General features: G+C 56.3%; 1 protein-coding gene across 17 annotated transcripts in view; it reads right to left on the reverse strand.

Moving 5' to 3' along the window:
- LOC125446327 (tenascin-X-like) overlaps positions 1 to 15,264 on the reverse strand; it is a 167,297-nt gene that overhangs the window by 76,875 nt on the left and 75,158 nt on the right. For 16 of the 17 annotated variants that reach the window (XM_059639465.1, XM_059639462.1, XM_059639458.1 and 13 more), the window contains 3 exons: positions 10,444 to 10,716; positions 8,438 to 8,707; positions 2,931 to 3,212 (listed from right to left, as the gene is read on the reverse strand). In XM_059639465.1, coding sequence (XP_059495448.1) covers positions 2,931 to 3,212; positions 8,438 to 8,707; positions 10,444 to 10,716 — 825 coding nt within the window. The remainder of the gene's footprint in view (positions 1 to 2,930; positions 3,213 to 8,437; positions 8,708 to 10,443; positions 10,717 to 15,264) is intronic. The other variant, XM_059639457.1, reaches the window with a different exon arrangement.

The raw sequence follows: 15,264 nt of genomic DNA on the forward strand, positions 1-15,264 counted from the left end.
GACATTTATTTCAGGATATCTCCCCAGGGACGTGAGCAAGGTCCAATTTATTGGCCATTCCCAACAACTTCCACACACAGAGCGATTGAGCGTGTTAGGCCGATGTTCCCGGGAGTTTGGAAGGACAGGAGGTGATCCACGGTGGATGCTGAGAAAGCCTTTCCCCTGTTAGGGAAATGAAGGGGAGACGCAGGACGGCCTTAGAATGAGGGATAAGTGTCTGTTTTTTTCTCCCCACACTGAATTATGGTGTGGAGAAATGTCCTCTCCCAGAGCTTTGTGGGTACTCTATCGTAGAATCCTGACAGAAATTGAGAGGTGATTGGACACGGGGATAATTTGGGAATTCAGGAATAAAGATTGCTAAAGATCTTGTTGAATGGGCGAGCAGGCTTGAAGAAACAGATGGCCCACTGCAGCTCCTATTTTCTATGATCTTGCCTTGGATTAGTGGAATTAATAAGATGGTGTCGATTTGGAGTCATGTGTAGGCCAGACCATGTTAGCAAATTGCAGGCTCACTTCCCCAGCCAAATGTTCCTTAAAGTGACAGAGGTCCATGGACTGTGGTATTTCTACCAAGCAGCCAACCACCCCCTTAGCAAGGGGCAACTAGAGACAAGTAGTCTGGCCTAGCCCGGAAATAAGGAAAGAACTAAGTGGCTGCGATGAGATTTGAACTCAGGATCGCTGGTACCGGTGTCGCCAAGCATCCAGAAATGGACTAACATCAGCAGCATAGGCACACAGTCAGATGTTGTCATGCATTAATATCTTGCTATCAGCATCTGAAAATCTCGAGTTGGAGGAGAGTAAGATGATTGATAAATGATCTAAAAATTCACTGAAAACTATCCAGAAATCCTCCAAACTAAAACAACTCAAAATAGAAAGCCAAGTTGCTCTGTGAGCCATCTGTGTTCCAGGTTATCAGATTTAAGTCAGCCTCGCACATGGTTCCAACTACCATGCAGCCTACCTCAGGCTTCTCCAGCTCCCGAAGGCTGTGCAAAAATCTAATCTAAAATTTCAACAGCAGCTCCAAAGTGGAGGCAAAATTTCACAAAGAAATTTAAAAGAAAGAAATGCAAGACTGTGCCCTCAGCTTCATGATCCTTAGCGACTGGGCAAGGCGTTCAGGCCTGGAAGAGGCTGGGCCTGGGAAGCTGCACTGATAGGCCTCAGGCCTCCTCCACATGAACTGGTGCCTCAACCCCTGCTCCCTCCATCAGCAGGATCCCTCCTTACACTCCTCATTTAGATTCTATACCCTGCAACACTCATTCCTCACTCCACACTCACTCCTCAACTCACTCACTCCCCACGCTCTCTCCCATTCCTCCACTCCCTCTCCCATTCCCCTCTCAATGCCCTCCTCCTTCTCCCATTCCCCACTCACTCCATGACTCCCTCAGTCTCTCCCCACGCCCTCTCTCATACTCCTGCACTCCCTCTCCCATTCCCCACTCAATCCCCTATTACCCCATGCCTTCCCTCATTTCCCCACTCCCTCTCCCATTCCTCACTCACTCCCTCACTCCCACACTCCCTCCCCACTCCCTCTCCCACTCCCCTACTCCCTCTCCCATTCCCTACTCCCTCCACTACTCCCTCTCCCCTCCCACCGCCTCTCCCATTCCCCTGACTTTCCTCCCCACACCCCTACTCCCTCCCCCACTCACTGCCCCATCTCTCTACCTCTCACTTCCTCCCCTACTCCCCTCCATCCACTGAAGGGAGGGGCCAGAGGAAAGACAAACCTTGCCCTGGGAATTTGTCATTCCAGGGAAAAGGAGGAAGACTATGCCCAGGCAGGTGGTTCTTGGTATTAAATCTGATTCATCGTTCCTTGGTAATGATGATCTCCTTCCTCCATGAATGCTCAAAAGTCTGAATGACGGCCAGGAGTTAATTAGCTTCTGTCACTATATACCTGTTGTGGCAGGGGGTGGGGGGAGGCCTGAAATGTTTAAAAGTGCACCAAAACAAACATCAGGTTTCTCATTTCCCCCGAGCAGGCTGGCACAGCGCAACAGTCACACCTGGGCTAATGCCCTTCCCATTGGAAATAATCCCCAGCAATTCCCAATCCTCCCTTCAGCCCCCTCCGCCCTCCCACCCCTCCAACTGCTTTCTCTTCCAATTGTGGAGCTCACTTCCACCAGAAATGCTCAGGGAGGCCAGCAGCAACTCTCCATTGGTAGGAGGCCCAGTGGGAGGAAGAGGGAGGGAACGACAGGACGAGGGACATGCTGGCCGTAAACACCAGCCCATACAAGTTGGGCTGAATGGCCTGTTTATTGGACAATGGACAGTTCCTTTGATTTTAGAGCCTTGAACAAATGAGGTCCTCGTCAGAGAACGTGACCCAGGGGTTGGGCGACTGAGGACTGAGATGAGGAGAAATGCCTACGCTCCAAGGTGAGTGATCGTTTGGAATTCTCTGCTCCAGAGACCTAGCGGTGGCCTGTCACTGTGGATGTTTAAGACGGACAGCGAATGATTTCAGGGCTTTCGGGAGACGGAAGGATTCAGGGCAAAAAAAATCACATAGTTGCTGGTCTGGCAGCATCTGTGAAGGAAAGCACCCTTTCACAGATGCTGCCAGACCTGCTGAGCTTTTCCAGCAACTTCTGTTTTTGTTCCTGATTTACAGCATCCGCAGTTCTTTCGTGTTTTTATTTGGAAGGATTTTGGCGATTTGGACGTGGTGGGTGGTGCAAAGGGAAGACCTGAGAGATGCAGCAGGCTTGAGGGGCTGAATGTTCATCTCCTCCTAGCTGTGGTGTCGACCTTCCTGTGTCATTCTGCAGGGAGTTGCTCTGAAACAGCGATGGCTGACCCTGTGATTCGCAGAGGCACAGCTGTGCTTCTGCCTGAGCGACAGTCTCTTGCCGTGACAATGAATTCCAGCGTGTTTCTAAAATTACCTGTGGTGGTGGCGGTCACGGTGAGCGGAGAAGTGCGCTGACCAGCCGAAACCGCGGAGAGGTGGAGGGTGTACTTGGTGGTAGGCCTGAGGCCTGCGATGACCGTCGATCGATGGTCACCAGGAACCGTGAACTTGTGCACTTTGCGTTCCTCCCCGGCTCTGTACTCAATGAAGAAGGATTCATATTCTCCCTCAGTAACCCATGAGAGCTGGAAGGATTGGGCCGTGATGTTTGATACCGTGACGTCCCTCACTTCACCTCGCTGTGGCTGCACCTCTGCTGGATGGGAGAACGGAAGAGAATATATTTAAAAAGTACACACGTGCATCAAATCCTCCCCATCTCTGTCAGGCCCAGCAGGATCTGGGATATCTCCCCATCCCAGCCTCTGCAACAGGTGCACATGCCACTGGCTGCCTCGCATTCCAGAATGTTCTAGAATTCTCTCCCAAAATCTTGTCTCCTCGGAGGTGGGAGATCCGAGCTGTTCCGAGTGAGGGGGCAATCCTCCGGCAGATATCCAGGGGGGCCTGAGGGAATCTGCCGTTTTCCAATTAAGGTTCAATCCTTCAGTCGGATATCCAGGAGGGTCTGAGGGAGTGTGCAGATTCCGAGTGAGGGGACAATCCACCAGTGGGATATCCAGGAGGGTCTGAGGGAGTGTGCAGCTTTCTGAATGAGGGGACAATCCACCATTGGGATATCCAGGAGGGTCTGAGGGAGTGTGCAGCTTTCCGAATGAGGGGACAATTCTCCAGTCGGATATCCAGGAGGGTCTGAGGGAGTGTGCAGTTTCTGAGTGAGGGGACAATCCAACAGTGGGATATCCTGGAGGTTCTGAGGGAGTGTGCAGTTTCCGAGTGAGGGGACAATCCACCAGTGGGATATCCAGGAGGGTCTGAGGGAGTGTGCAGTTTCTGAGTGAGGGGACACTCCACCAGTGGGATATCCAGGAGGGTCTGAGGGAGTGTGTAGTTTCTGAGTGAGGGGACAATCCACCAGTGGGATATCCAGGAGGGCCTGAGGCAGTGTGTAGGTGTTGTCAGACAGTGAGGAGCTGGCCTGTTGTTTAGACTTGAGGAACAGGAGGGTGATGAGGTACACCTCCTCAAGGCTGTTTCACTGCCTGATTGATGTGAACCTAATCTCCACACCGCGACTTGGTCCTCCATCTTTGTAAGGGGTTGGGGGGGTGGGTCGGAGTGGAAATCTATCCCCAGACCTGGCACGTCCTCCTGCTGTAACCTCAGCTGAAATGGTGCTCGGGAGAGACCTCACTCACTGAAGGACCGTCACTCATCGAGGGGCCGTCACTCACCAAGACCCTCACTCACCAAGACCATCACTCACTGAGAGACCGTCACTCACCGAGACCATCACTCACCGAGAGACCTCACTTACCGAGGGACCATCACTCACTGAGAGACCTCACTCACCGAGGGATTGTCACTCATCGAGAGACCTCACTCACCGAGGGACCATCACTCATCGAGAGACCTCACTCACCGAGGGACTGTCACTCACCGAGAGACCTCACTCACCGAGGGACTGTCACTCATCGAGAGACCTCACTCACCGAGGGACTGTCACTCACCGAGAGACCTCACTCACCGAGGGACTGTCACTCACCGAGAGACCTCACTCACTGAGGGACCATCACTCATCAAGAGACCTCACTCACTGAGGGACTGTCACTCACCGAGAGACCTCACTCACTGAAGGACCATCACTCATCAAGAGACCTCACTCACTGAGGGACTGTCACTCATCGAGAGACCATCATTCATCAAGAGACCTCACTCACCGATGGACTGTCACTCAACAAGAGACCGTCACTCACCAAGGGACCTCACTTCACCCAGGGACCGTCACTCATTGAGAGACCTCACTCACTGAGGGACATCACATAAATATCCTGAGATAATGGGAACTGCAGATGCTGGAGAATCCGAGTTAACAAAGTGTGAAGCTGGATGAACACAGCAGGCCCCTAAGATGCAGCTTGGCCTGCTGTGTTCATCCAGCTGCACACTATGTTATCTCATATAAACATCTTGAGTTTATAACTGCACATCCCTTGCTCTCTCCCTCCCAGTCCTGGACCCAATATTTGTTTTCCAATGACTTCTGTAACACAAACCGGAGCCATTGTCACATTCTGATTTGTGGCATCTTGCTGTGCACCAAAACTGACTGTCACATGTAAAGAGCACATGATTGGCTGCTTTGAGACATGGCAGGTTGGAAAAATAGCTAAGTAACTAGGCCCGAAACGTCAGCTTTCCTGCTCCTCTGATGCTGCTCGGCCTGCTGTGTTCATCCAGCTCCCACCTTGTTATCTCGGATTCTCCAGCATCTGCAGCTCCTGCTGTCTCTGTAAATGCAAACCCTTGCACCTACAAAGTTAAATGGTTGCAATGGGTTGGTGCCTGAGGCCATGGCCTCTCAGGTCAGGCCCTCCCCGCCTCTCCCTTTGAGAATTGCCGTGGCGATTTTCCAATGTCTTCAGCAGTAGGCCTCAGGCAGTGAGGCTGCTTGCATGGGGCGTGGGTAGTGGGAGTGGGGCAGGGAAAGAGGGACCAGTCTGACTGAAGCCTGAGCTCTGCACAGAGATAGAAGCGGTTTCAAAACCTGTGCCTGGTGTGGGAGCAGAGTCTGAAACAATTGTTCGCTGTCACCACACAATGCCTGCCTCTTTGTAGGTTACGTGGAACAGTCCCTCTTCCGCACCTACACAGGCCCCAAACCCCACCTCTTCCTCTGTTACATTGATGACTGTATCGGCGCTACCTCTTGCTCCCCAGAGGAGCTCGAACAGTTCATCCACTTCACCAACACCTTCCACCCCAACCTTCAGTTCACCTGGGCCAACTCCAGCACATCCCTCACCTTCCTGGACCTCTCAGTCTCCATCTCAGGCAACCAGCTTGTAACTGATGTCCATTTCAAGTCCACCGACTCCCACAGCTACCTAGAATACACCTCCTCCCACCCACCCTCCTGCAAAAATTCCATCCCCTATTCCCAATTCCTCCGCCTCCGCCGCATCTGCTCCCACGATGAGGCATTCCACTCCCGCACATCCCAGATGTCCAAGTTCTTCAAGGACCGCAACTTTCCCGCCACAGTGGTCGAGAACGCCCTTGACCGCGTCTCCTGCATTTCCCGCAACACATCCGTCACACCCCGCCCCCGCCACAACCGCCCAAAGAGGATCCCCCTCGTTCTCACACACCACCCCACCAACCTCCGGATACAATGCATCATCCTCCGACACTTCCGCCATCTACAATCCGACCCCACCACCCAAGACATTTTTCCATCCCCACCCGTGTCTGCTTTCCGGAGAGACCACTCTCTCCGTGACTCCCTTGTTCGCTCCACACTGCCCTCCAACCCCACCACACCCGGCACCTTCCCCTGCAACCGCAGGAAATGCTACAGTTGCCCCCACACCTCCTCCCTCACCCCTATCCCAGGCCCCAAGATGACTTTCCACATTAAGCAGAGGTTCACCTGCACATCTGCCAATGTGGTATACTGCATCCACTGTACCCGTTGTGGCTTCCTCTACATTGGGGAAACCAAGCGGAGGCTTGGAGACTGCTTTGCAGAACACCTCCACTCGGTTCGCAATAAACAACTGCACCTCCCAGTCGCAAACCATTTCCACTCCCCCTCCTATTCTTTAGATGACATGTCCATCATGGGCCTCCTGCAGTGCCACAATGATGCCACCCGAAGGTTGCAGGAACAGCAACTCATATTCCGCTTGGGAACTCTGCAGCCCAATGGTATCAATGTGGACTTCACCAGCTTCAAAATCTCCCCTTCCCCCACCGCATCCCAAAATCAACCCAGTTCGTCCCCTCCCCCCGCTGCACCACACAACCAGCCCAGCTCTTCCCCCCCACCCACTGCATCCCAAAACCAGTCCAACCTGTCTCTGCCTCCCTAACCTGTTCTTCCTCTCACCCATCCCTTCCTCCCACCCCAAGCCGCACCTCCATCTCCTACCTACTAACCTCATCCCACCTCCTTGACCTGTCCATCTTCCCTGGACTGACCTATCCCCTCCCTACCTCCCCACCTATACTCTCCTCTCCACCTAGCTTCTTTTCTCTCCATCTTCAGTCCGCCTCCCCCTCTCTCCCTATTTATTCCAGAACCCTCACCCCATCCTCCTCTCTGATGAAGGGTCTAGGCCCGAAACGTCAGCTTTTGTGCTCCTGAGATGCTGCTGGGCCTGCTGTGCTCATCCAGCCTCACATTTCGTTATCTTGGATTCTCCAGCATCTGCAGTCCCAATTATCACTCACACACCAAACCTACTTCACTTCTGAGTGTCCGTATCAGCCGAGGCCTACGGGGTGAAACTAAGTCAGATAAACCGCTGCACGGCACATCCTTGTCCTTACGCTGCTATAAATTAACAGCGTGACCTTCCAAGATAACACTCTCCAGGGGCATCATCTCGGGGTGAACTGCAGGTTACAGTCAGTGAAATGTTCTTACTGAATGTGAGAAACCACTAACAGCAGGAAGCCCCTTGATCCCTATCGATTAGATCACAACGGAGCTGGATCTTGTCTGTCTCCCTCAGTTCCACCTTCTTTTAACCCTGACCCAATGGAAACTCATCTACCTCAGTTGTGAAACGTTCAGTGGGCCCCCTTCCAGCCAGAAGATAGTTCCAGAATCCAGCGAGCCTTTCCATGAGAAACTGCTTCCCAATGTCAGCCGAGGACTGGTTTAAAGATCACGCCGCATTATGGCACAGCAGGACATTCTTTCCCAATCAAATCCTTCAATCACCTTAAGCCCCCCGCCCCCCTATTCAATCACTTGTTGACAGGGAACGCAGGGAGAAAATCTCACTTGTACAATTATGGAACATGAATCACCAGTGAGGAGTGAACGGGCCGGGGAATAGGGAAGGCTGATGAAATGCTGACATTCAGGAAGGGAATTTCGGAGCAGCCGATGGTGAAATTGTTTGCATTTGTGTCGGGAGAGCAGAATTGGTGACTGTCAACATGGGGAGGTCTGTCAAGAATCCAATTGGGAATTCAGGAGAGACCTTCTCGATGAATGGTGATGAGAATGTGGAACTCCCTACCACAGGGAGACGGTGAAAGGCTGACAGCAAAGAAGGAGAGACTGAGAGATAGAGGGATGTGGGGACTGGCTTCAATAGGGATATTGAGAGAAGACCCATGAGGAGCACGCGGTCTGTTTCTGAGCAGTAAACTTTCCAGAATCAAAGTGGGGGAGCTGATTGTGACAAGGTGTGTGGGGGTTGGGAGGATGGTGTCAGATTTATATTCCCCCAATTCTGTGGAGCTCCTTCTTAAAGAGACTATCCCCAGCCATTAAAATGTGGAATGAAACAGCCATTTTCTCTCCGGCAGCATGTGTTGATGGAACAGGCAGAATATTTTCTCTAAAAGGTATGAATTAATTGGCTGATGAAGGCAGAATACATGACATCAAGGTTAAGATACCTGTGGTGGTCACAGTAGTGGATAATGGCTCTGTCCTTACGCCATCAGAAATCCCGTAGAGATAGATGGTGTATCTGGTAGTAGGCTTGAGGCCTATGATGAGGTGGGATCGTTGTCCGCTCGTGACTGTGATGTTCTGGGTCTCCTCAGATCCCTGGACTCTGTACTGGATTAAAAAGGAATCAAAGCGGTCCCTGTCCACGGTCCAGGAGAGTTGGAGGGAGTTAGCCGTGATGTTAGAGCTGGACACATTGCCCAGTTTTACTGCCTCTGTGGAAGTTAAATGGCAAAAAAACCAAAGAGACAAAAAATTACCAACGATGGACTTTGTTAGTATTGAGGATCGGGAGCTGTGCAATCCTCACACAAAGACTTTAATTCCCCTCGACCCAGACTGGGAGCCATATCCAGTTCCTTCGATGTCCCTAGGTCAAAATCTTGGAATACCCTTCCTAACAGTCCTGTGGATTGCTGCTTGAACTCCATCCAATGCAGTTTGGGAGAGTGAGAGGTAACGTGACTGAAATATCGAGGCGTCTTGACAGGAACGAATGTTTCCTCTGAGCAGAAATTTGAGGACTAGGCGTCACCATTTCTCAGAACAACAGGTCCTCAAGTTAAAACAGATGAGGCTTGTTTTCCTCTCTTACATATGGGGGGGGGGGGGGGGGGCGGTGTGGTTTGATTATTTTGGAAATCACTTCCCCAAACAGCAGTGGAAGCATGGCCTTTGAGTAATTTTAAGGCAGAGGGACACGGATTCTTGTTAAACAAGGGGCTGGGAAGTTATCGTGGGGAGGTGGGAACGGCAAATCAGTCATGATCTTGTTGAATACAGTCGAAGGGCCGAATGGCCTATGCCAGCTATTGCCAACATGCAATAGGCTCCAGGCCCCACCAACCTCAGAAACTCCTCCCCCCATGTGGACTGTAAAGATGGCAGCTCAGCACCACCTTCTCAAGGGCAATTAGGGATGGTCAATAAAAGCTGGCCCAGCTGCCTTTCCCTGGAAAATGGGCTGAACAGCCTCCTGGTGTGGTTTGATGGATGATAATGATCTGTGGCAGTTGAAATGCCGGTGATCGGTTTAGTCTGCTCGCCAGACAAGATGCCATAGAGGGAAATGGAATACTGGGTGCCAGGCCTGAGGCCTGTGATGACTGAGGAGCGAACGTTGCCGGGCTGCTTCAGCTTGTGCGCCTCCTTGGACCCATCGAACTGGTATTGTACATGGAAGGTGTCAAAGTTCACCTCTGCCGTACAGGGTGACTGTGAGGGGGGACTGTGTTACAGGGTCACTGTGTGAGGGGAACTGTGTTACAGGGTGACTGTGAGGGGGATTGTGTTACAGGGTCATTGTGAGGGGGACTGTGTTACAGGGTCACTGTGAGAGGGGGACTGTGTTACAGGGTCACTATGAGGGGGACAGTGTTACAGGGTCATTGTGAGGGGGACTGTGTTACAGGGTCACTGTGAGGGGGACTGTGTTACAGGGTCACTGTGTGAGGGGGACTGTGTTACACGGTCACTATGAGGGGGACTGTGTAACACGGTCACTGTGAGGGGGACTGTGTTACACGATCACTATGAGGGGGACTGTGTTACAGGGTCATTGTGAGGGGGACTGTGTTACAGGGTCACTGTGAGGGGGACTGTGTTACAGGGTCACTGTGTGAGGGGGACTGTGTTACATGGTCACTGTGAGGGGGACTGTGTTACACGGTCACTGTGAGGGGGACTGTGTTACAGGGTCACTGTGTGAGGCGGACTGTGTTACACCGTCACTGTGAGGGGAACTGTGTTACACGGTCACTGTGAGGGGGACTGTGTTACAGGGTCAGTGTGAGGGGGACTGTGTTACAGGGTCACTGTGTGAGGGGGACTGTGTTACAGGGTCACTGTGAGGGGGACTGTGTTACAGGGTCACTGTGTGAGGGGGACTGTGTTACAGGGTCACTGTGAGGGGGACTGTGTTACAGGGTCACTGTGAGGGTGAGGCTGTTACCTGTGCTCACTGTGAGGCTGGTCGGCCCAGTGCGCTGTCCCTCCCGGACTCCGTACAGCCTGACCATGTAGTCAGTACCATCTTCCAGGCCCTTGATGACCACTGAGCGGTATCGCCCTTGCACCTTCCGCTCCTCCCAGCGTGGGGAGCCTGTCACCGCCCTGTATTGGATTACAAAAGAGTCGAAGGCCCCTTCTGGAACCTTCCAAGACAGGCGGAAGGCCTTGGCAGTAACGTCCCTAACCGTCACGTTGCGAAAACGAGCTACTTGCTCTGAAGAGGCGACAAGAAAGCAGACAAGAGATGGAAAGTGAAAGTGAAAATACTTAAAACAATTATAACTCTTTCAAAACAAAACTCTCTGTGTGCACGTTCCTCCATTTACCCCCTTCCTGCAACTTCCTATTTACCCCTTTTTACACTCACCCTGTTCGGCCCTGAACACTTCTCCTTCGATCTCTCCATCCACCAACTCTGCTATCAGAGCTTCACCTCACCCCCTCCCCCTGCACCTCACCCCCTCCCCCAGCACCTCACCCCCTCCACCTGCACCTCACCCCCTCCACCTGCACCTCACCCCCTCCCCCTGCACCTCACCCCCTCCACCTGCACCTCACCCCCTCCCCCTGCACATCACCCCCTCCCCCTGCACCTCACCCCCTCCCCCTGCACCTCACACCCTCCCCCCGCACCTCACCCCCTCCCCCTGCACCTCACACCCTCCCCTGCACCTCACCCCCTCCCCCTACACCTCACCCCCTCCACCTGCACCTCACCCGCTCCCCCTGCACCTCACCCCCTACACCTGCACCTCATCCCCTCCCCCCGCACCTCACCCCCTCCACCTGCACCTCACCCCCTCCACCTGCACCTCACCCCCTCCCCCTACACCTCACCCCCTCCGCCTGCACCTCACCCCCTCCACCTGCACCTCATCCCCTCCCCCCACACCTCACCCCCACCCCAGTACCTCACCCCCTCCACCTGCACCTCACCCCCTCCACCTGCACCTCACCCCCTCCACCTGCACCTCATCCCCTCCCCCTGCACCTCACCCCCACCCCAGTACCTCACCCCCTCCCCCTGCACATCACCCCTCCCCCAGCACCTCACCCCCACCACCTGCCCCTCACCCTGCACCGCACCCCCTCCCCCTGGACCTCACACACTCCCTCTGCCCCTCACCCCCTCCCTCTGCCCCTCACCCCCTCCCCCTGCCCCTCACCCCTGCCGCCTGCACCTCACCCCCTCCCCCTGCACCACACCCCCTCCACCTGCACCTCACGCCCTCCACCTGCACCTTACCCCCTCCCCCTACACCTCACCCCCTCCCCCTGCACCTCACCCCCACCACAGCACCTCACCCCCTCCCCCTGCACATCACCCCCTCCCCCAGCACCTCACCCCCTCCCCAGTACCTCACCCCCTCCCCCTGCACATCACCCCCCTCCCCCTGCACATCACCCCCTCCCCCAGCACCTCACCCACTCCCCCTGCACCTCACCCGCTCCCCCTGCCCCTCACCCCTGCCGCCTGCACCTCACCCCCTCCCCCTGCACCACACCCCCTCCACCTGCACCACACCCCCTCCACCTGCACCTCACGCCCTCCACCTGCACCTCACCCCCTCCCCCTACACCTCACCCCCTCCCCCTGCACCTCACCCCCACCCCAGCACCTCACCCCTACCCCCTGCACCTCACCCCCTCCCCCAGCACCTCACCCCTGCCGCCTGCACCTCATCCCCTCCCCCTGCACCTCACCCCCTCCACCTGCACCTCACCCCCTCCCCCAGCACCTCACCCCTGCCGCCTGCACCTCACCCCCTCCCCATACACCTCACCCCCACCTCCCCAATACCTAATCCCCCCGCCCTGTGCTTTCCCACTGCCTTCCCTACACCTCACCCCCTCGCTCTGCACCTCACCCTCTTCCCCTGCACCTCAACCCCTTCCCCTGCACCTCACCCCCTCCCCCTGCACCTCACCCCCCCGCTTCCCCTACACCTCAACCCCTCCTCATACACCTCACCCCCTCCACCTACACCTCACCCCCCGCCCCCCCCGCACCTCACCCCCTCGCTCTGCACCTCACCCTTTTCCCCTGCACCTCACCCCCTTTCCCTGCACCTCACCCCCTCCCCCTGCACCTCACCCCCTCCTCCTACACCTCACTCCCTCCACCTACACCTCACCCCCCACCCCCCCTGCACCTCACCCCCTCCCCCTGCACCTCACCCCCCCACACCTCACCCCCTCGCTCTGCACCTCACCCCCTCCCCCTGCACCTCACCCCCTCCCCCTGCACCTCACCCCCTCCGCCTGCACCTCACCCCCTCCCCCTGCACCTCACCCCCCACCTCCCCTACACCTCACCGCCTCCCTTACACCTCACCCTCTTCCCCTGAAGTCTCCCAGCCCCTCCCCTACACCTCCTGCCGCAGTCTCCCACCTCCTCCCCTACACCTCACCCCCCGCCTCCCCAATACCTAAAGCCCCACCCTTCCTTCTCGAATCCCCTCCCCTACACCTCTCCCCCTTGCCCTGCGCTCATCCCCGCCTCCCCTACACCTCATCTCCTCACCCTGCACTCATCCCCCGCCTCACCCTCTCGCCCTGCACTCTCCCACCCTGTCCCCTACACCTCACCCCCTCATCCTGCACTACCCTCCTCCCCCACACATCACCGCCCCCTACACTCTCTCCCATCCACTCACCCAACACTCCTCCACAATCTCACTACCCCCTCCCCCCACACTATCTCATTCCCACCCCCCTCCCTCCCTATGGTGCCGCCGTACACAGGCCTCAGCAGGTTGTTCTGAAGGCAGGGTCCGAGCCCACCACCCTCTGCCTTACCGACATGTTGTTCCCACTGTGTCAGCTGGGTGGTGGGCAGCCTGGGCTTCCGCTGACAGACCACCCACTCATTGCCCGACAGCAGGAGGACCCGGCCCCAGTTGATTAGCCTCACCGACAGTGAGCCACACAGTGTTGGACAGGTCAGACTGATGGGGGCTGGTCATAAAATCACCCCCCGCCCCCATCCACAAACAGTAAGATCCATTGTACAGAGGGTACAATGTGAAGGAGGAGGGGAATCATCTCCATGGAGGGAGTTTCCAACTGGAGCCCCGGCCACCCAGGGGTCAGCTCAGGAAACCCCTCTTCACATGAAGGGGATCAGCGGGATGGTGGGGGGAATGAGAAGCCGGGATTGCTTCCCGTTCCTTTCCTTCCCTTCCCTTCCCCGACGGCTTTTCTGCTGGAAGAGGCTGCAATGGAACCGGGTGGACGGAGCTGATGATCAGACTGGGCGCCAGCACTGCCCTGACGGAGCGAACGGCCTCCTCCTGCACCTGAGCAGCAGGGGGTGAGGGGGAGGGGGAGGGTGTGAGGGGGAGAGGGCGACAGGGGAGGGGTTGAGGGTGAGGGGGAGAGGGTGATGGGGAGAGGGTGAGGGAGGGAGGGTGAGGGGATGAGGGTGAGGGGGAGGGGGTGGGTGTAAGGGTGAGAGGGGGATGGATGAGGGTGAAGGGGACGGGATGAGGGTGAGGTGGAGGGGGTGAGGGTGTGAGAGTGACGGGGAGAGGGGGATGGTGATGTGAGGGGGAAGGGTGATGGGGAGAGGGTGAGGGGAGAGGGGATGGGTGCAGGGGAGAGGGGATGAGGTGGAGAAGGTGAGGTGGACAGGGTGAGGGGGTGGGTGTGAGGGTGACAGGGAGAGGGTGAGGGGGACAAGGGGGGGTTGTGAGGGTGACAGGGAGAGGGTGAAGGGGAGAAGGGGTTGGTGTGAGGGGAAGGGGGTGAGGGTTAGGGGTGAGGGTTAGAGGGGTAGGGTGGAGGGGGTGAGGGGTAGGGGTGAGGGTTAGAGGAGTGGGACAGGGTGTGAGGCATAGGAGGAGGGTGTGAGGGGTGGGGGGAGTGTGTGAGGTGTAGCGGGGAGGGGGTGAGGGTATGAGCAGTAACATGTGAGGGTTAAGGGGTGGGGGAGGGTGTGAGGGGTAAGGGGGAGGGTGTGAGGATTAGAGGGGTAGGGGGAGGGTGTGAATGGTAGGGGGAGGGTGTGAGGGGTAGGGGGGATGGATAGGGGAAGGGTGTGAGGGGTAGGGGGAGGGTGTGAAGGGGTGGGGGGGCTGTCAAGGTTAGAGGGGTAGAGGGAGGGTGTGAAGGGGAGGGCGTGAGGGGTAGGGGGTGAGGGGTAGGCGGAGGGTGTGAGGGGTGGGGGGGTGTGAAGGTTAGAGGGGGTGGGGGAGGGTGTGAAGGGGAGGGTGTGAGGGGTAGGGGGTGAGGGGTAGGCGGAGGGTGTGAGGGGTAATGGGGAGCGGGTGAGGGTTAGAGCCGTAGTGGGGAGAGAAAGAAAATAGTGGCCCACGCGACTGTGCCCGCTTCCTGCAAAAAGGAAAACTGGTCCCAGCCAGTACAGGAATCTGGAAAAGAAAGGGAGACCGGGGAGGTGGGGTGGCAGGGTGGGGGGTGAATAGCGTGGCGTCGCTGTAGGGTAAGACGTTCTCTCATCTTGGCTCCCCCTGTGCAGACCGAATCAATGCCCCAGTGGCTGGTTACCTGTAATGAAAGCTGAGAGGTTGTGGGTCGGGCACAACCTGGTTAGAGTTCGCGGTCGTGGTGTGACCTGGGAATGCCAAAGGTCGCCGGGAGCCTGCCTCCGGGCAGAGTCGGACATGGTCTGGGCTACTGCCAGCTGTGGGAGGCTGCCACAGTTTGCCCGAGGGAGCGGCAGGTCCCTCCTCCGCCTTAGTGTTTGAGGGAGTGGTTCGGTGTTTGTCCATGTCCTGCAGCCCCCTTTCCTCTTCCTCGTGAC

The sequence above is a fragment of the Stegostoma tigrinum genome, chromosome 34 (genome assembly GCF_030684315.1).
Source record: "Stegostoma tigrinum isolate sSteTig4 chromosome 34, sSteTig4.hap1, whole genome shotgun sequence".
NCBI lineage: Eukaryota > Metazoa > Chordata > Chondrichthyes > Orectolobiformes > Stegostomatidae > Stegostoma > Stegostoma tigrinum.